We start from the raw sequence: 21519 nt of genomic DNA on the forward strand, positions 1-21519 counted from the left end.
TTGATGGTTTAAAAAAATAAAACTTTTTGAACTTTTTGCCATCTTTCAATGTTGCTTTAAGTGGTAAGTGTGGGGATTTGTGATGGCGTGCCATCGACTTCGCTCTCGTGAAATTGTTAAAATACTTCTTCAAATTTTTATTTAGTCCGATGTCCAAGGAGAAACCTCACTATGCTGGTCATTTGATCTCAAGAATAAATGAAGATGGAGGTGGATATTCGTTTTTAAATACAAGTAATACGCATCCACATCCATCGTTGATCATGTTATGACTTCAGCCGAGGTCCTTCTACGAATGAGATGAAAAAGGACTCGACTGAAAATGACTCCACTGGTCAACACAAAGTTCCGGATAATATTTCAGTGCTCATTACCTTCTATGTTGTCTATTGTGCCACACCGCTAACACGCCACGTATGATAGAGATTAGAGATGGTGCAAGCTTAATTTTCTCAAGATTGAGCTGAGAAAAGCTTTCAAACAAATAGAGCCCAAGCCAGTGTTTCTTCCCGGTAAATCGTTTCTCAGGAATTCCTGGAAAATTGATTCGGCATTCCTGCCTTTACCTGGTCTCTATTACATTTTCGGGAAATTTTGGCTCAAACCATTCCTCGTGGCAAGTGTAGATGTGCTGGCATTTGTGCAGTGTGTTCTGTGCATCTTTTCCAACACGAAGGAAAGATTCATTTTATGGCCTTCAGTCATCACGTAACCAAGTTGACAAAATAAGAAATGTGTGCAATGGCTTCATACAAAGTTACATGATTGGATGGGAAATGCGGTCGGCATTCCAAAAAATCAGTTTTCTACAAGCTTGCCGTGTTTCAAGTAGCAGGAATCCCCCCCCCCCCCTTCCGCAGTCACTTTTTCACTTTTATTCGCTTTTAAATTCATTTTCTCCTCAACCGCTTGAGCAACTAACACAAAACTTTCAACATAGGAGCACCTACCCATGGATTATTTTATTTTATATTTTTAACCAAAGTAACATGATTGGATGTAAAATGCGGCCAACGTTCCAAAAAATCAGTTTTCTGTCGGCATGGGTTGCAGGGTATTTTGCGTATCGGGAATAAATTTGAGTATCTCGACCTGATCACTTCACTCAGCCTTGGCTGAATTAATTTAAGCATAACTGTAATGTCAGTCTTCATCTTCATTGAAAGAATGTAAGAGAGAGAATTTCTCAAATGTTGTGGTCATTTTTGTTTTCACCTTGAGAGTTAAGCAAGAAAGATGTCATGTGAAATGTCTTCGTTTTGCAGTGTCATCTGTTTTGAAGAGCAGGCATGGAATTTATAGTGAGAATGAAAGGCAGTTGGAACGTGCAGTCAAGATTCGTTTCCTGCAGATCATGCTCGTGTTTTACATTTGGTAAGGTCGTGTGCCACAAATTAGGTCACATTGAATAGTGTTTTGTATAACATATTACAAAGGAGGATCCAGAGGTATGGTTGAGGGGCTGCAGGCCTTTAAAATGGCACCCTTTGACCTTTGTTTTGGCAAACTCTGATATTTGATGACCTTTGCTGCCTTTATCGTTGGAGTGATTCACATGGACATACAATGTGTGTGTCTTTTTTTATGTCTGTGGACCGGAAGGCATTGCTAATCAAGTGGCATAAATCATGTTTTATTCAGAGGAATATTCGGACATCACACTGTCTCTACAGAATATAAAACATGCAGTATGTATGAGCAGTTTATGGGCAGACATATCGTTTGGTTATTGTATATGTACTGGGTGTTTCAACAATTAAACTGAGAATTCTGTTCTCGTATTGAGTTAGTTCACCCAACTTTTCAGTTTTTTTAGGGGAGGAGGGAGGACTTTTTAATCATTTATGTTTGCACAATGTAAAAATAAAAAGATTCCTAAAAAAAAAATTCATGTAATTATAGCAAAGCGAACCACGTCAAAGCGCTCCAAGTCAGATCACAGGCCTGTTTGCTGTGATACCGTACTCCAATGGAACCACCGAGCCAGTCGATGCATCATGCACATCGGTACTTTGCATCGGTACTCTAACGGTGACTGAGTGAAATTGCCAGACGTAGGTACGATCCTCGTATTAGGCACTATCTGCTCAAAACCATTCACTCCTTCAACAGACATGCATAATTCTACCAGTGAGCAGAATCGCTCAAATTCGCCGAGAGACCAAGTGGTTTTAAAGTGTATTGAACACACGGGTGGGAATACAAAAATAAGCAATTATTTAACACGACCCAAACCCATACATGTCCCAGAGTCAATGAATGAACGGGATCCTTAAATAACCTAAACCTTAAGGCCTCAGATACTCCTCAGTAGATAGACAATAGATGGAGTCAGACAGGACAGAAACACATGGGCTGTGTCTGGGAGGGCATGAGTCCCAAGTGGTGACATGAGCAGGCAAGAACGGTTCCAGGCCATGGCCAGGAGCTGGCTCGACGGGGAGAGTGGGTGCGATTTACTTTGGTGGGGGCATGGCTGTCGGCTGTGCTGCAAGGCCCCGTTCCAGGGGAAACCCTTAATGCAGCTCACGTGCAAGTTCCACTGTTAAGTTCCCTCTGTGTCGGCACCCCACTGTGCCAACATGCCTTTATATACCTTCAGCCCTCACCGGTCCATGGGTGGGGCTGAGCTTTGGTGCACTTTGCTGTCAAGGTGGTGCTCCCACCTAAATTTGCCACCTGATGGCCTATCAGAGCTTTAAAGACACATTTAGGAAAGATTACAAAAGCAAGAACATTAACAAGGGTATGAAGGGAAAGTGGTTTTTGACACACGCATGTGGGGAAGGTTGACAACATCTTTCTATATGTAAATGATGCATATTCCATATCACAATTAAATATCTCGGGCTTATTCTTAGATATGCAAGATGGGAAATAACTATCGCTATATTATGCAAAGTTACCCCCGAGAAGGTATTCCCCCCAACTCGACCCCTACCCTCCTTCTTCAGACTCTGCTGATTCGATGTCCAGAAGGGCGGAGTAGCGTGAAGTATGTTTCCACCTACCATACAGTACGACTTCCCACTCTCGTATAAAACCGCGTGCAATAATTCAAAAAACAGAGTCCATCCCAAATCCAATGTGTCGTTCCATGAATCCTACGCATTTGCTCACTAATACACATTACGTATACTCAATATCCGGATGTACATTTTAAAAAACGTGTGGTGTGGGATTGGGGGGTGAGTGTAGCAGGAAGGGGTTCTTCTTATTATTATTCTTTCTCTTTACATGTCCACGAAGTTTTTATTGTTTGGCACCCCTTACCCGGTATCACTTCCCTACCCAACGCTGTTTATTAGGGCCGTGGGTCACGGGACTGCAAGTGTCCTCAGTGGCCGCAGGGCCTGTCAGCACCCAACAAATCAGCAGCAGCCGGCCCTTGTTGGCTTTCACAAGATGTTCGGCCTTCATGGCCCACAAAAATGGTCCAAGGTGTTTTCGTGGCCCAATAACAAACATTAAGATAATCTGGGTAATTTGGGTAAAGTTTGTAAATTATTAATAAAGACTTGGTTTTCTATGATCAATACTTTGGCACGAGTGCTGTTTCCTCCAAACCAATGGAATGCGGCCCATAACCGGCTCTGTGACTTGGGCTGTGGTTGCCTCCTTGGATTTGGTCATCTTATTACATGTTGCGGGTCCTGACTCGCAATTACGTGACAATGTGTTTGCTTTCGTGCTAAAGCAGAATATAGTATACAGTCATGGCCAAAAATATTGGCACCCTTGCACTTTTTTCAAATAACTCACAATTTCCTCTAAAAATAAGTTGAAATTGACAAAAGTATTTGGTCTCCACAATTCTTTATTTCACTGTTAATATTACAGAACCTTTGTTTATTGATTCAGAACTTAATATATCCTTTTAAATCAGAAAGTAAGAAGAAATGGCATTGACAAAATTATTGACATGCAAGACTTAATTTTTGGTAACACATCCTTTGGACAAAATAACTGCAGTCAAGCACTTCCTCCAGCCATGAATGAGCTTCCTCCACCTCTCTAATGACAGTTTGACCCACTCTTGTGCAAACTGCTCTGGACAGTTCTCCCATATTTGAAGGGTGTTTTCTCCCAACTGCTGTTTTCAGACCTCCCCAAAGGTGTTCAATGGAATTTAGATCTGGACTCACTGCTGGCCACTTCAGAACAGTCCAGCATTTTTTTGTCTTGAACCATTCCTGGGTGCTTTTTGAAGTGTGTTTGGGATCATTGTTCTGCAATACCCATGACTTTTAACGGAGACCCAGCTTTCTGACACTAGGTTGAACATTGTGCTCCAAAATGCCTTGATAATCTCCTGATTTCATTATGCCATACACACATTCAAGGCACCCAGTGCTAGAGGCAGCACAGCAACCCCAAAACCTCACTGAACCTCCTCTATGTTTGATTAGGGAATGTGTTCTTTTCTTTGAAGGCATCATTTTGTTTTCTGTAAACATGGAGGAGATGTGCTTTACCAAAAAGCTCCAATTTGGTCTCATCTGTCCGCAGGACATTCTCCCATAAGGATTTTGGCTTGCTCAGATGTGTTTTGGCAAACTCCAGTCAGGCTTTGTTATGTCTCTCTCTCTCAGCAGTGGGGTCCTCCTGGGTCTCCTTCCCTATAACCCCCTTTCATTGAGTTGGCGACAGATGGTGCGAGTTGAAACTGTTGTACCTTGTGTCGGAAGGTCCACTCGAATCTGTTTTGCAGTTGATCGAGGTGCTTTTTCTACAATTTGAACAATCCTTCACTGCAATCTTTGATCAAGTTTTTCTCTTGTGGCCACGTCCAGGGAGGTTTGCTACAGTGCCATGGGCCTTAAACTTCCTGATAACATTGATGGACACAGGAACAACAAAGTCTCTGGAGATTAACTTGTAGCCTTGAGATTGTCCATGCTGGTGACAATCTTGTGTCTGACCTCCTCAGACAATTCTCTGATTTTCTTTCTTTTCTCCATTCTCATTGCAGTACATACAGTGACACAAAACAATACAATGACTCCTTTTTCTCTTTTTGAAACTGGTTGAATGAGTGATTTTTATGTTGCAGGCACCTGCAACTCACCACATGTGAGTTCAATTCTAAAGTAAAAGAGAATCATCTGCTTTAAATCTAATTATTTCTAACAACTTCTAAAAGTTGTGGATTTATATGTGGAATAAGGTAAAATTTGTAATTTTTTTTTCAGCTTTTTTTTGTTTTGTTCCACTGCAAACCAAATAAATACATATGTGGACACCAAAATATTTTTTTTTATTTCAACAATTTTCTGGCAGAAATGGTGCGGTTTTTTTTTTTGGTTTTTTTTTTAAAGTGCAAGGGTGCCAATATTTTTGGCCACAACTGTACGTACCCATATTGCCAAAATAGTGCCCCCCTGGTGGTGCGTGTGCTCGCCCAGAAGTGGATGAGAAACTGAAGCAAGAATTCAATTATTACCATAACTGTGCACACAAAATTTAATTTGGCACTAATTAAATAATGCAACAATCACAGAACATGTTAATGTCATACATGAGCTATTTGAGAAGAACAGTACTGAAGTGCTTGCTGTAGACGAGTCCTTCAGCTAGTAATTAAAATTCCACTGAGGCTCCTATGTTTCTCGCACACTTTACGTAATTTCACTGAGGGGTTCTCTCCTGACCTTTCCAAGAAATGTCTCAGGACGTTACTGAGAACTTCACGAATTTTGTTTTCAGGTTCATCCAGTTTTTTATCTTTATCAAGCTACTTTCTCTGGATGCCTGTCTCACTGATTTTGATGAACTTCGGATGAACATGTATTGCACAACCTGCACATTTACTGGTGAATGTGATGTTGGTCTCCCACATATTTTTGTATCCTCTCCAGTTTTTGATGGTGTTAGGGTTGAGGATTGCAGTTCTGTCATGCTCATTTCTCCACCACCTTTGAACTTGGACAACAGACTGCTACACCTCGTACCTTTTAGACATTTTGTCTCCGTTCTCGTAAACGCAAATGTTCAGCCATGATCGTTCATCTGAAAGTAAAATAAAATGGCATCGGTGAAGAATAAAATGATGTATGGAAGAATGGTAAGTAATAACCATTAGATCAGTGAAAACGGTACTGCAATAACTGCTTTACTTGAGGAGCAATGCCAGAATAAAAATAGGTACTTACTTTTCAGACACCCTGGATTTTGACATTTCAGTTTTCATTCACATCCTCATGTTATCATAGTTTTATAATTCTATTCTGAGTTCCTCCTGTTTTTTTTCAGCTGGCTACCAAACGTTATCAATGAAGTATTGCTCTTTGTGAAAGAATTGTACCCCGGCTTTGAACGGAAGATCAATGAAAATATCAAGATCACAATTTTAATGACGTGGAACATGATGGTAAGACTCCTTGTTGATGGAACTTTTCTTTCTTGGACTTGCAGAATGTGAAAGTATGGATAAGGAAGTCCATGGACCACAAATGAATGTCACCAAAGGCTGTCTGCTCTTTCGTGTTTGTACAAATTGATGGTTGGCTGTCGCTCTGAATGAACAATGGATAAACCCAACTGCCTCAACCCAATGTACATTATGCGTGTTTATTTGTTCCTTATACTTTTCCAAACCCCTGGATAAATTTCCCTGATATTTGTTGCACCACATTATTCTTCTGCAGGAAGAGGGGCAGAACTTGGATTGCGTCTCCGTGCTTCCTCGTTCAAAGAGTACAGTACACCAGAATCAGAATATTCCCCCTTCTCCATGCTCTTGTGCCTGTTGACTCGCTTGGTTTGTCCATTCTCCACTTCCCTTCCACCTTCTCCCCTACTCCTTTATAAGTAAACCCTTATAAAGGTAAGAAACGTTTTCCATCATTCGGCTTTTGGTTGGGTGACCTTGGGGAACGATATAAGTTGTGATTACTGAATGCAGTTTAGTTTTGAACCTTTCAGCTATTTGCGAGATGAAATATCTCGGCACGGAAGCATATCACGTTTGCAAGCTTCCGGCGTAACAGTATATTATACTGTTGCGGTTCTCGGAACCGCATGCATCCAACAGACAGTGGTCCCAAGACAGTTATTCCATCAATATACGTGTAGATAGTCCCTATCCTTTTGTCGAGCGGGACAGCAAGGGAGTGCGTTGCGATGATCTCATAGCTGGAGTTGCTTACATCATTTTTTTTTCTTCATTTCGTCCCTACTCTTCTTTTCGTCTGATTATTCCTGAGGTAAATCAGCCACGTGCGCCTTAGCTGTGAGGTGGGCCCTCATGGAGGCCAGCGCGTGCGGCGCCGCTGTGAGGAAGCGACGGTGCAGAGCCCTCGTTCCCAAGCGAGCCCTAAACCCAACATGTGCAGCAAGTCATATAGTGCGTTTAGCAGTGCGGGATTATCGACTCGCTTCCGATGATCTGGGGAAGATCGCCGGTTGCATGAAAAAGGCATACGAATGAATACCTCTGAAGAGGCTGCACGAATGGTGTTTTTCACAACACAGGAAACACAGCCAGCACGACGCCCATGCTGCACGAAACGCGTAAGCAGGCCGATAAAGGCAACTCCACGCCACGTTGGGTGAGATGCGGGTGTGCGAGGTTGAAACGACTTGTTCCTTTTCAACCAAGTATCTGAAACATATCGGTGTTCGCCCCGCGCACACGCTAGCAGAATCGGGCGAACGCGAGCACTGACCACGTGCGTAATGTCCGAACCCCGCACACTGTATAGAATGTGCACGAAGGCAGACATGTACGCCGCTCATGAAACATGCATGGATTTATCCATAACGATGTATCTTCGGCCCTCGCTGGTAGCAACGGATTCCCCACGGATGGTGAATGTCTTCTCGTCTCTACGGCCAGCGAAGCTGTGATCGAGCGGGGGAATAATGTACAGTGCGGGGCGCGTTGATCGGCGCTGGTCGGGCGCCCGAGCGGGCATGCGGGATCCTCGGCCGGTTGCCAGGGCACGGCCCTGGGGGTTTTTGTAGGATGATTCGGGTGCCAATTTCGGTGTGGACGATTCATGTCATGTCGTGTGGTCGGAGCGAAATATGTTCGCTGTCTGGGATGACCTTGCCGGAAACGAAGTGAGGTGGTTTCTGGCCAAAGTTAGCAAGTCACGTGAGGGGTCGGGGCCAATCGGAGCGCCCAATTCAGGTGATGACGTATCGCTTCGGGGTGGCCCCTCTCCCCGCGCTGCAAGTCCTAAAACGGTCGGAGCAGTCCCTCCGCCTCTCTCTGTCTTTCGCTCACTCAATCTGGCCTCGCCCTCTTCCCTCGGCACAACCCGCCTCCTGCTGTCTGAACTCCACCTCCTCATCTCCGCCCACACCTCAACCCCACCCGCCTACCTGGTCCCGCCTACCACTTCATCCACGCACCCTGAACTCTGCCCCTTCTCCACGCAAGCTCCTCCTTCACGAACACGGCCTCCACATGCTCTGCTGAAGCCAGAGACGACACGCCAGCTGTTGGGTGCCGCACTATGGAGCATCCCCCCCCCCGAAACGTATTGGTGGCGCACCGTGCTATGAAGCACAAAGGTACCAATAACATCGCGTCAACTCCTTTCCCTTTCAATACTCCCTCTTCGTGTGTGTGTGTGTGTGTGTGTGTGTGTGTGTGTGTGTGTGTGTGTGTGTGTGTGTGTGTGTGTGTGTGTGTGTGTGTGTGTGTGTGTGTGTGTGTGTGTGTGTGTGTGTGTGTGTGTGTGTCCTGGTGCCTGTCTGCTTAAGTAAGACTGCAGAAGATCGTTATTGTTACTATTTTCGCATTAAGTCTGCTCTGTGTCCCTTTTGTAAGTTGCTTGTTTATTTGCTGCACCACACCTCTCTCCCATATCTCTGCACAACACACCCCAATAAATCTTGATCGTGCCACATACCATTCCTCGCCCATGTTTAATAAATTATTATGAGGAATGTTCCCTGCTCGTTTTTGTCTTTTTTTCCATTGATCCAGCATGGTCCGAATCCTAGTTGAGCCGGGACTTTATTCCCAACGATCCGTTCCTTTTAGCTAGTACATCCTTGGCAGTGTCGCTCGGCTGCATCCAATCCAGTACAGTGATCCATTCCGGTAGAGTGATCCGGTTCGGACAAGGCCTATCGAGGGCGTGTTCCCTGGTAATTAAACCACGTGATTAATTAGGTAACCCGATTAACCCATAGACAGGAGGACCCTAGGTCACGCGATTGAGTTATTGGCATCCACGGTCGGTTAAGCGACCCGCCGCGTCACGGAATTATCCGTGTGCGACGGCCTGCAATTCCGGGGAGTCTGGTGGGAACCGAGATAGCTTCCCCCACCGAGTGGTCTTCTCACCCGACCCCAGGCCCACAACAATACGTGTACATACACATATGAGCATATAATGCATACATACACACATTATGCTTTTATTTTAGCATATCGTGAATTATTGCGAGTATCTCGTTTGTAAAACTTTTTCAACACCCCATATTATATTATAAATACGATGAATCGAATGGAAACATCCACTTGCAACACATTAATATTTTTGTCTCTCCTGCAATCAATACAATCTAAAGCTATCAACATTGTGGACATTAATATTACGTAAACATTATTGAAGCCGAAGCTTAAGGCCTCTTGCTCTGATACAGCAGGCAAGTCAGTGGCCTTTCTGTTTTCAACCTCCTCTCCTTTCTCCCCTACTCCTTATAAGTAAACCCTTATAAAGGTAAGAAACGTTTGAGGAATAATGTGGTGCAGCAAATTTTGGGGCTCCCTCTGCTCTCTCAGACCTGCCCCTCCAAAAACAATCCAGACTTTACCGCACTCTACCACTTATTTCTCTTTTCTCTCGTTTGTGGAACTGCTTTCCTCAAACTTCCTGTGCAATCATCATCTTCCTTTCCAGGCTTCGAGCAGGTGGCGCAGCACAATGTCCTCATTTCTAATCCCTACCCATGATCTTTTTTACCCCAATTAACCATACCTAACCAATCACTCTTACTTGCAGGTTGCTTTTCTTTCTCTGTCTCTCACTCTCTCTGTCTCTCTCTATCTGTCTCTCACTCTCTCCGTCTGTCTCTCACTCCCTCCGTCTGTCTCTCACTCCCTCCGTCTGTCTCTCACTCTCTCCGTCTGTCTCTCTCACTCTCTCCGTCTGTCTCTCTCACTCTCTCCGTCTGTCTCTCTCACTCTCTCCGTCTGTCTCTCTCACTCTCTCCGTCTGTCTCTCTCACTCTCTCCGTCTGTCTCTCTCACTCTCTCCGTCTGTCTCTCTCACTCTCTCCGTCTGTCTCTCTCACTCTCTCCGTCTGTCTCTCTCACTCTCTCCGTCTGTCTCTCTCACTCTCTCCGTCTGTCTCTCTCACTCTCTCCGTCTGTCTCTCTCACTCTCTCCGTCTGTCTCTCTCACTCTCTCCGTCTGTCTCTCTCACTCTCTCCGTCTGTCTCTCTCACTCTCTCCGTCTGTCTCTCTCACTCTCTCCGTCTGTCTCTCTCACTCTCTCCGTCTGTCTCTCTCACTCTCTCCGTCTGTCTCTCTCACTCTCTCCGTCTGTCTCTCTCACTCTCTCCGTCTGTCTCTCTCACTCTCTCCGTCTGTCTCTCTCACTCTCTCCGTCTGTCTCTCTCGCTCTCTCTCTCTCTCTCTCGTCTACTTATGGTCCCACTGCTCCATTATCAGTTTGTTGCCTTTTTACCCTTCATCACCTCATTCTTTGATGAGACTTTATCTTGTATTTAATTGTTGGATCAAATTGTCGAGAATAATTTAATTTTAATTTTATCTGCTGACAGTAACACACTCCATGTTGGGTCCTACTTCCCTCTTGTTATTTTCAGGCCATAATCAACCCCATGCAAGGCCTGCTGAACTCTTTGGTTTATTATGGATGGAGAGGTTGCACTGGTCTTGCCTTCTGGAAAAGACGTCTTGAGCCCGTTTGGTCATCACGAGTAATCACACGATTGGAAAGCGGCCTTAATGAGCTCTCGCACCCTCCACTCGATGATGATGTTTGTACGTTTCATGATAATGGAGGCAGAGTTATAGAAGATCTCATGACATCTGGCACACATACACTGGATTCCTTGTGTAATCTCACCGTGGAAAGTAAATATCCCAAGATTTTAGCCTTCTGGCATACTCTTCACCATTTTGTTTTTGATGTACCTGGAACCTTTTATGATGTATTTTTGTTTGCTTTGCAGGTGCTGAGGAAAAGGCCTCTGAGCTGGAGACTGTATGACTGAATCTCTAATGATTACAAAATCCTTCGAAGGTCTCTACTTGATCATACTACTAAAACAGGGTTGTGATGGCTAATATCGGTAAATGTGAAAAAGTAAAATTCAAGACTAACTTTTCTCTCTCTCTCTCTCTCTCTATCTCCATCTTTCTCTCCTCTCTTTACAGTCTCTTCTTCTTCCCTTTATCTTTGTGTTCATATTTTCGATCACAAATTATTTCTTTGTCCTGCAACCTATTGGCCAGAATGTGACCACCTCCATCAGATCATAGAAGCTCAGGGGCATCCAGCCTGGTTTAATATTTGGATAGGAGACATCTGTGGAAGGTCAAGTGGTGTTGAGAGAAGGAAGATAGCTGTCAATTGACTTCTTCTGAGCTGTTTGGTGCTGGATTTGTTCCTCTGTGGAGTCTAATCTGGCAAAAATCTGTGCAGTACCTGCAGGGAGTCCTGATACAGTACTGGCATCACGAAGCACTTCTTCCTTCACATAAGGATCAAAATCTGGCTGTCCTATGTGTATATATACGGTAAGTTGTAGACAGGTCATGAGCTGTGGTCTGGACACCTCCCAAAGGTCCTATTAACTTTTCTGAACAAATGATGTGCCATAGCTCGGACGGCCCAAAGGCCCTTCTTGCTATGATCCAATTCCAGGGATTGATTGGTCAAGCGATATCACCCTTGCAATTGTGACCATTTACTTTCATGAATGCAAACTCACACCATGTATATTAATGGAAGGAAGTGAGCGAGTATATTCACAAACATAGGGGCAATACCCCTGAGCACTCACCTGGAAGTGGCTGGATAAGATAACCAGGGAACAACTGGAAGGCATGGATGACCCACAAAATATATAATGGAGAAGAAAGTAAATACCTCTGGATGTTTTTTTATTTTATTTTTTCCATGCCATGAACAAACTTTGGTACATCGTGGGTGATAAAAGTTGTGGTCAAGTTTCATCGAAATTGTGTGGTTTCAGAGAAGAAAGCAAATACATATTGTTGGGGGGCAACCCCCATGTAGAATCCCTGAGACCCAAAAATTTTTAATGTCATGAACAAATTTTAGTACATCAATGCCTGGTGTTGGCTGTGGTTAGGGTGGTGGCTTGGGATCCTCGGGGTCCTGAGTTAGAGCCCCGCTGGCCACTGAATTAATATCAGGGGGGTTGACTCAGCCTGTCATCCTTCCGAGGTCGGCGAAATGAGCACCAGGACACTGGTAATTATCACTGCGTGTCGAAGGCAACTAAAGGTGGGCGTCAGGAAGGGCATCCGGCCGTAAAAACATTGCCACAAGAAAGGGTACCATGATTGGAGTCTGCAAAAAGCTGACCCATACTCAGGGATAAAGGCTTTCAAATGGTGTGATAATGATGAAACTTTAGTGCATCATGGGTGATGAAGGTGGTGGTCAAGTTTGATGGGTATTGTGTGTGTGTAGTTTCTGAGAATAAAGAAAGCAAATACCTCTTTTGGGGGGCAATCCCTACGTCGACTCCCTTGGACCCCAATATTTTTAGCCATGAACAAACTTTAGTACATCACGGGTGATGAAGGCGGTGGTCAAATTTCATGGGTATTGTGTGTGTGTGTGTGTAATTTCTGAGAAGAAATCAAATACCTCTTTTGGGGGACAACCCTCCTGTTGACATCCTTCGACCCAAATTTTTTTTTTTAATGGTGTGAACAATCTTTAGTCCATCATGGGTGATGAAGGTGGTGGTCAAGTTTCATCGAAATTGTGTATTGTTTGGGAGAAAAAAGCAAATACATACATGAGGTGCCACGAGGAGTGATGTAAGGGACACATCGGCCATTTTGGAGTTAATGCCATATAGCACTATTTTTAACCCTTACCCTATCATCCGAGCCCATCATCATCACATCATTAAAAAAAAATGTCGCTTACATCACTCCTCGCGGGGCCTCATATTTTGGTGGGCAAACCCCCCTTACACCCCCTTAGAGCCGGATTTTTGAATGCCATGAACAAACTTTGGTACACCATGGTTGCTGAAGGTTGTAGTCAAGTTTCATCGCAATTGTGTGTATAAACTTTGGTACATCATCGGTGATGAAGGTTGTGGTCAAGTTTCATCGAAATCCTATGTGTAGTTTCAGAGAAGAAGTTGAAAGTATTTGTGGACAGACAACGCTCCATCCCATAAGCTCCCCAGCATTCCTAGTGAGCTAAAAATAAACAAATTATTGAACTACTGCATATGAATTTACACTTAACAATTCCTCTAATTCCTCCTTTATTATACCTCATTTGTAATTAGCTTTTACAACGAGCACAAACTGTTTGACTGCACAACACAACCTTAGCAGCCTCTTGTTGTACCTGATCAAGTGCCTTCTGGAAGTTCTGTGTATTATTGCATCGACTGCACTCCCTTCACTTTTACCCAATCACGAACTCACTCAAAGAATTACAACTGTCTAAATGGTTCCTCATTTGATGCTTAATCATCGTCGCCAATACCCTCCCCGTCACCAAAGTTAAACTTGCAGTTCTATATTTCTCCACACTTTCCTTTAAGGACTCATGCAAAATATTGAAGATATTGGTTAATATTTCACTGATATGCTCTGCTACCTCCTTCATACTTTCCAAGGTGCACTTAGCTGGCCCTGGAGCCTCGTCTTCCCTTCACTTTTCAAGCTGTCCTTCCCCTTCCAACTGTATTGGTCTAACAGCCAGACCGCAAAACTGAGATGGATATTTTCTGCTGCTGGTACAGACCATATCTGCTCCGGCACAAATTAAAAAAACAAAATAGCTATTTAATAAGCCTGCCATCTCACTTCCGTCACTCACCGGTTCCCTGTGCTGTTTCTCAATAGGCCCTCACCTGCATTGACCTGTACTTTTTCCCCTTGTGTATTTTGAAAGTCCCTTGCTATTGTCTTTCTTATTCCTTGCCAAGTTGCTCATTTCCTCTTTGCACTTCTCATTGGACTCCGAACTAACCTAATTTTTAGCTCACCTGGACTTTAATCCGGGGAGCTTATGCGATCGAGCAGTGTCTGTGAGTGAGTGAGGCAGTCCGTAAACACTTCAGTCATTATTGCTTGAACAAAACACACAGTTTTGATTAAACTTGGCCATCTGTTGGTTAGAGCAGGAATTTTAAATTTGTTCATGGTGCCAGCGATAGATCGCTTACTCTTAGTGAAGGACACCGTGGGATCTGTAACGTCCACCAATGACTACTGTGGGGACGCCCGTCGAGCATCCATCCGAGAGATGGCAGACACATTGCTGAATTACCCCGCCTGTGAAACACCAGGATGACAGGTTATAGCTGGCTCGGGATTCAAACACAGACTAGCAAGCTTGGAGGCGAGTGCGCATACCTCCAAGCCATCCTGTCTGTCAGCCCTCCAGAGTTGAGTGACTTGGCCAGAATCTAAACTGATTGTCAGAGATCAGGCTGTTGTAAATCAGTATACTTGTTATTGCAAGTAATTATGGATTCCCTGGCTTTGCTAATACAGCAATTTAAGTACATTGAAGATCTGATCTTGTTGCAACAATAGTTGCAATTTATTTATTGTTGCAACAGTTTTATTGCAATTTAAGAACAGTTTTGAAGCTCAGTGATTTGGCCCAAAGTTTAATGAGTCGTATTGTATGTGAAATCCTCCACAGATGATGGACTGGGAGGGACTTTATAGGTTTATAAATTAGTATCTTGGTGTTTTTTTGGTTTTTTTTGAGGATGTGTGTTGTTTCATATGCAGCCTGTGGATGCTGGTTGCATTATTTTATGGAAGCATGGCTGTGCCGCTGATGCAGTGCCCCTATTACTAGTAAGCTGGTACTCATTTTGCTGACCCCGGAAGGATGACAGCCTGAGTCAATCCACCAGGTGCTATTTCAATGGCACGACAGGCTCAAATTCAAGAACCTGAGATGTTAAGCCAGCCACCCTAACCATTAACCAACACCAGGCTTTGGGATTTGTGTTGCAATAAACCTGTGGAGTGTCCGTACCATCCCTACATCGGAAGTCAAAACGACTTCCTGATAGAGATAGAATCTTTGGGAATGGAGGTGGATGTGGTGTGTTTATTAAACACCAGCAAATGCAACTTGTCGCTTCGCTGGCGGGTATATTAAGGGGGGTGGGGGAGAAAGAGGAAGAGCAGTGAGAGAGAATGAAGGGGAGGGATTGAAGAGGGGGAGAGAGAGGAGGGAGAAGGGAGGAGGGGTGTGGGAGCTAGGAGTGGGGAGAGCGAAGCCTCACTAAATGTCATTGTACACTTTCATTGTACACTTCAGTGGGGTGGAGGGGTGGTGGGAGTGAGGAAGAGGGGCACTTTTGAGGAGGTAAGCATGAGGGGAGAGGTTCTCAACTTGCATTTGGTAGTGGGACTTAAGGGGAAAGGGGTAGTATAGGATTGAATGAAATGGGGTATGTTAAAACAGCACGTGGAGACTGCTGGGAGATGTTCGTGGGGGTGAAGAGGGGAGGGGTTAAGCGTGAGGGGAAGTTGAGGAAAGGCAGCATGAAGGGAAGGGAAGGTAACTTGAGGGCAAGGGAAGGTAAGGCAGCATGAGGGGAAGCGAATGCGGTGTGAGGGAAAGGGAGGAAAAGGCAGTATGAGGGGAAGGGCAATAAAACACCCCCAAACAGCAACGTTTTCTTTTTAATTGCCGAGTTTTATATGAAACCGGGTGGGAGCATTTAAAACCCACGCTATCTACCTGGCAAAATCCTGCCTGCATGCATGTATGCTTGCACATGCAGCGACCTTTGCACCCCTCCAGTCGGTTCACTCCCAATCTGATTCGTACATGCTACCCTATGGGGAAGCAGTTTTAAATTCAAAACTAAACCGTCACTCCTTCACAGAAAGTGGATGGGGAAGTAGGGGGAGGGCTGTGAGGAAGAGGAAAGGGGAGGGGTATGAGAGATAGGGGTGGAAGAGAGAGAGAGGGATGGGATAGGGGGGAGAGGAAAGGGGATGTGGGGGGTGGTATTCTGGCAAATGTGACATCCAGTTTAACGTTCATCTGAGAGAGGGCGCACACATTGATGAAACACCGGGATGACAGTTTATAGCTGGGTCGGGATTCGAACCCTGGTTAGACAGCTTAGAGCGTGTGTGTACTTCTTGGCTCTGCTGCTGTGATGTGGCGATTCATTGCTTTATAACAACTGAAAACATTTTTTTACTCATTGTAATCATGTAATTGATTTTGCCTTCCTGACTCCGGTATTGAACTGCGGTATCACCATCGAAGCTTGAAGAGCGCATGCCAAGTGGCTTAACCAAGCACTCCAATGAAACAGTTGAAGAAACTTTTTAAAATGAAATGTTTAATTTTTTATGTTTTTATTTATGCTGGAGATGGGTCATATAATAAAAGAAGATCTTGCAAAAAGTGGAAACGTGGTGTAAAATAAAATTGCACATTTTCAGTGAGCTCGCCACTGTCCGATGCACCGCAGAACAATGCAGGGCCAACGCAGGCAAGTGGCCCTTGAACTTCGTTCAAGTCAATCGATATACAGTATTCAGTGACAATGCAAATGTTGTGGAACACTCACCAGGTGGCTTAAGCACTCAAGGAAGTACTCCAACGAAATGGTTTATCAGAAACAGCTGGCTTGGCAAGCGATTAGTGATCGCCAATCGGTTATATTAAAAACCTCCCGAAAATACCCAAAATGTCAAACTATGTCCGAATTGGGCAAATGCACACCTTGTAGCAGTCAGAACTGCTGCTACATTCAATAGTGGAGCTTAAATTTTGTAATTTGGCTTAGTTTAAGAGATTCTAGAGGTTAATGAAATAAACCCACGAACCCTGGCGTCTCCTGGCATTTATCAGCATTGCAATGTATCCAGTGATTTCATAGGTATGATGATCAGGAAATCGATGATATGAGTGCGGAAAGTGAAAAAAATCATTAAGTAAGTGTTGCAGCCTGTTCTAAATCGAGACATTGTTGAGCAGGCCAAAAAAAATGTCAAATTAAGACCGCATCGCGAGAGAGTGAAGTGCCTGAGGATGCGCATGATAAAGGATATAATTAAATAAGACCGTTAATTATCTTCAAAAGGGGTGTTTTAATTAACCCAAACACCTAATTTTCACTCTTGCACTTCCTTGGCGTTCCCTTAGTATGTAAGTAAAGTTTCAGGCTGCTAAGTTTCATGGCTTTGAAGTTATGGAGGGGACACACACACACACTGACTGACTGACACATATTGACATTTATTATTGGAAATGGTATTCTTTTCATAGAAATGGATTCAAATTCAAGACTTAAAGGCCCCATGACACTCAAAAGTTTCTGGTTATTTATATATTAACTTGACCTTCCAAGTGAAGAAATCACCCATTTCTTTTTTTTAATCAACAGTGGGATAATTAGACCAATATTTCGAACATGTGTAGTGCTTTTTCACAACTTGCTATGCCCCGCCCCTCAAAAAAGTTGAGTTCGTGACCGTTGACGTCATCTCCAGACCGCGACTCGCACAGAGTGGATTGATTAGATGTCACGCGCCGTATAAAGTACGTACAAATGCATTGTGCACATGTGTTTGCTATCTCACTGATCGTCTTAATTCCTGTGATTGTTTCGCGGAAAAGAAATTGTGCTTCTGAGCCGTGTATGCACAACAATCACGAGGCAATTATTTATCCCTTTACTACCCTATCGTAGTCATGTACAAATCCAATACATGTATGCACAATAAAGGGCTATACCATGGCCACAAAATATAAAATATGACTGTTGAACCTTTCCATTAAAAAAGAAACTTACAGGGACATACAAGTAAAATACTAAAGATTAATATTGCATCATTTCAAGGCGCAAGGAGGTGATTTTAAAATCAAACAATGTGAAAAACCTGCACCCACATTTTGCAGCTTATTATCTTGCCAAAACGAAGTTTTTGCAAGATATGTTAGTCAGCTTGTATGTTTGTTTGTCTGTAATCACGTATAAAAAGTTCTGCAGAGCACAGTTATCATTGGAAATTTTTGTAACTTCGCATATCAGAGGCCTATAGAGGTCCCTTTCAGTGCACAAAATTTTGAAGGTCAAGGTCACTTTGTCGCAAATCAGGGGAGTCGACGAAACCCTTATTTTTTGAGTAATTTTGATCGGATCGTCTTCAAACTTCATGGGAATATAGTTCATGGTCTGGCGCTCAGCTGATTAATTTTTGGTGGCGATTGGCCTTGACCTTCATGGTTAGCGCCTAAGGTCAAACATATTTCACCCCAAGGTCAAATTTTCAAGTTTTAGGAACCATATCATGAAGTATCTCAAATTGAACACCTCGATGAGTGCTTTCTAGATATGTCAAGCTTGAGACATTATGACGTCATTTGGTGACGTTATGAGGCAAACGCATATTTTTCATGGTTACTCTGTAGAACGATTCTCATCGGAATCTCTCGTAGGCAGATATTCGTCAAGGAGTCGCTCCTGGTGGATAGCAGCTCTGTTCACCTCAGTGTGACCTTAAAGAAGTCACACGTGGTCACCTTTTGGCAAGATACGGGTCACCCTGCGGGTGACATTGGTTTATTTATTGAATTATTCGTTGAAACCAGCCTGCTGGGATAGGTACGATTCCACATACATGCAAGCCAGGTATGGCTGCACTCGACATACATGGGTTTATTCTAAAGTGAAGGTACTTCCCTGTCAGGTCAGGTTAGATCTGTGACCTGCTACAGGTACCATGTAAACCTGTACTAACCTGTTCCATGGTCGGGTTGTCGGTGACGAAACCATCTCCCCCACCAGGTTTTCTGGTGAGGAGGGTGTTTGGATATGGACACCCAGTAGGATGAAAAACAAAACCTGTCAAAGGGTGGAGTTGCTTCTTGTGAGCCAACGGCCATCCATATTGAGTGCCCAACTGTGTCTGCCTCCTGCAGTTGGGTTGCATTTTATGAGGAGGTTGTTGGCAGGATTTGCACTCCGGCCACCGTAAAACCCTTCATTCCGCAAAACACAAAAATGCAAAAAAATCTGAAAACCCACTCTGTGGGAGTACCTCCTGTGCAGCTTCCCTTCGCAGGGCAGCTCACTGGATGACGGGATTGGGGCAAAGCCTTCGGGACCCCCAATCTATGATGATAGGAGGGAAACCACGGGGTAACCTTCCCAGGTCAGATTGCGGTAGTGTGTGTTGGGGTGGTGCTGAGGTGTCGTCCACCAGACGGCGGTCTCCTTGGGTTAACCTGAGGCGGTCCCTTCGAGTGGGTGCCTGGAATGTCCTTTCCCTAAGAGAGGATGATCACCTGTCTCTGTTATCATCTGAGCTCAAGCGTTTGGACATCGGTATTGCAAGACTCTCTGAGGTTCGGAGACCGGATTGCGGCGAGATAATGGTGGGTGGTTACACCTACTATTGGTCTGGTTGCTCTGATGGTTACCATACTCAAGGAGTTGCTGCAGCTGTGTCCAATAAGCTGACCCAAATGATAATTGAGGTAACACCGGTCAACGAGCGTATTATGAGACTGAGGATTCGTCACTCCTTCGGTGTCATTTCCCTGGTCTCTGTCTATGCTCCGACTGAGGCGATTGACCTCACTGTGAAGAATGCATTCTACGCCACGCTCGAGTCTGTGGTTGATCAGTGCCGTAGACAAGATACGCTTCTAGTCTTGGGGGATTTCAATGTATCGACTGAAACTGATAGGGATGGTTATGAGACGTGTGTTGGTCCCCATGGGTCAGGAACTATGAACCAGAATAGCACAAAGTTCCTTGACTTTGCAACAAGTCATGGACTTAGGGTGGCTGGTTCATGGTTTCAGCGCCCACAAGCTCATCGCTGGACTTGGTATTCCAATGCTGGCGGTGTGGCAAAGGAGATTGACCATGTCCTCATTGACGGTCGCTGGAGGATGATCCAGAACTGCAGGGTCTACCGGAGTGCTCATTTCCTCAATACTGACCACAGGCTTGTTGTAGCAACTCTAAAGCTGCACCTTAAATCCTGGAGAATGGTGCCATCCCAGCCTAGGCTGGATGTTGGCAAGTTCAAGGATGAGAGAGTAGCTGAGGAGTTTGCAAACAGGCTGAGTGGACATTTTGGGTGTCTGGGTGCTTTGGGGGGTCCTGAAGAGTTGTGGAGTGCCTTCAGGACCACCGTCCTTGATGTTGCCGGTGGATGTCTTGGAACTCACTGCAGGGCAAAGAAGAATTTTGTCTCTCAAGGGATACTGGATACCATCGACTAGAGTCGCAGGGCCAGGCTGAATGGCAGAGCTGAGCTGTTTAGGGAGCTGAGGCGTAAAACTGTACGTGCACTGAGGGTGGACAAGGAGGCCTATGTGCGAGGAAACTGTGAGGGGGTAGAGCATCACCTGTGGACAGGTGATTCTCGTCCCGCTTACAGGGGAATTCGCGCATTGCGTTCATCCAAGCCCATCCCTCGGAGCACTGCAGTTAGAGCAGAGTGTGGTAGACTCTTGACAGAGGAGTCTGAAGTGAAGGCCCGCTGGGCCGGTTACTTTGAGCGGTTGTACCAGGCTGATCCCCCAGCTGTCGAGTTGGACATCAAGGGTGTTGCAATCCCTGTTGCTGACCCTCCAATCAACTGTGGTCCACCTTCGCTTGTGGAAACACAGGCTGCGGTGAACCGGTTGAAACTGGTAAAGCTCCAGGGATATGTGGCATCCATGCTGAACTTCTTAATGCTGGTGGAAATGCTGCACTCGTGTTGTATGCAGTTTTGTGCTCTGCTTGGAACACAGGCATCATCCCAACTGACTGGAAGAGGGGCCTTGTTGTTCCTCTCTGGAAAGGGAAGGGTGATCGCCAAGACTGCAACAACTACCGAGGGGTGACGCTGCTCTCAGTGCCGGGCAAGGTCTTTGCTCGGATAATTCTTGATAGGGTTCGCCACCATCTGCTTGAGCACCAGCGTCCAGAGCAGTCAGGCTTTACACCAAAGAGGTCAACGATTGACCATATCCTTGCTCTTCGTGTCCTCACCAAACGCAGACGAGAGTTTCGGCAGGGGCTGCTTGCAGCCTATGTTGATCTCTGAAAAGCGTTTGATTCAGTGAATCGGGATGTCCTCTGGAGAATTCTTGGTCTTCGTGGGGTGCCACCAAAACTGAATGATCTGATGTCTGAACTCTACTCTGGTACTGATAGTGCTGTGAAGTGTGGTGGTACCATCTCTGACTTATTTCCAGTTGTTACTGAGTTCGTCAGGGGTGTGTACTGGCCCCTACACTTTTCAGCACTTGTATGGACTCGATTTTAGGGAGGATGTCGGAAAGATCAAGCTGCGGTGCATCGTTTGGGAA

At 44.8% G+C, this 21519-nt stretch overlaps 1 protein-coding gene across 9 annotated transcripts in view; it reads left to right on the forward strand.

The window, feature by feature from the left end:
* The window catches only part of GPR143 (G protein-coupled receptor 143), a 35944-nt gene extending 20562 nt beyond the window's left edge, over positions 1-15382 (forward strand). For 4 of the 9 annotated variants that reach the window (XM_085851765.1, XM_085851760.1, XM_085851762.1 and 1 more), the window contains 4 exons: positions 1266-1374; positions 6253-6370; positions 10793-11063; positions 11162-15382. In XM_085851765.1, coding sequence (XP_085707891.1) covers positions 1266-1374; positions 6253-6370; positions 10793-11063; positions 11162-11199 — 536 coding nt within the window. In that variant the 3' untranslated portion in view covers positions 11200-15382. Of the gene's footprint in view, positions 1-1265; positions 1375-6252; positions 6371-6647; positions 8633-10792; positions 11064-11161 lie in introns of those variants that run through there. The other 5 variants (XM_085851763.1, XM_085851764.1, XM_085851767.1 and 2 more) reach the window with 5 other exon arrangements.
* Positions 15383-21519: the final 6137 nt, after the last annotated feature.

Source organism: Eptatretus burgeri, chromosome 13, assembly GCF_056783735.1.
Source record: "Eptatretus burgeri isolate ZD-2024b chromosome 13, Ebu_testis_v1, whole genome shotgun sequence".
In the NCBI taxonomy this organism is placed as follows: Eukaryota; Metazoa; Chordata; class Myxini; order Myxiniformes; family Myxinidae; genus Eptatretus; species Eptatretus burgeri.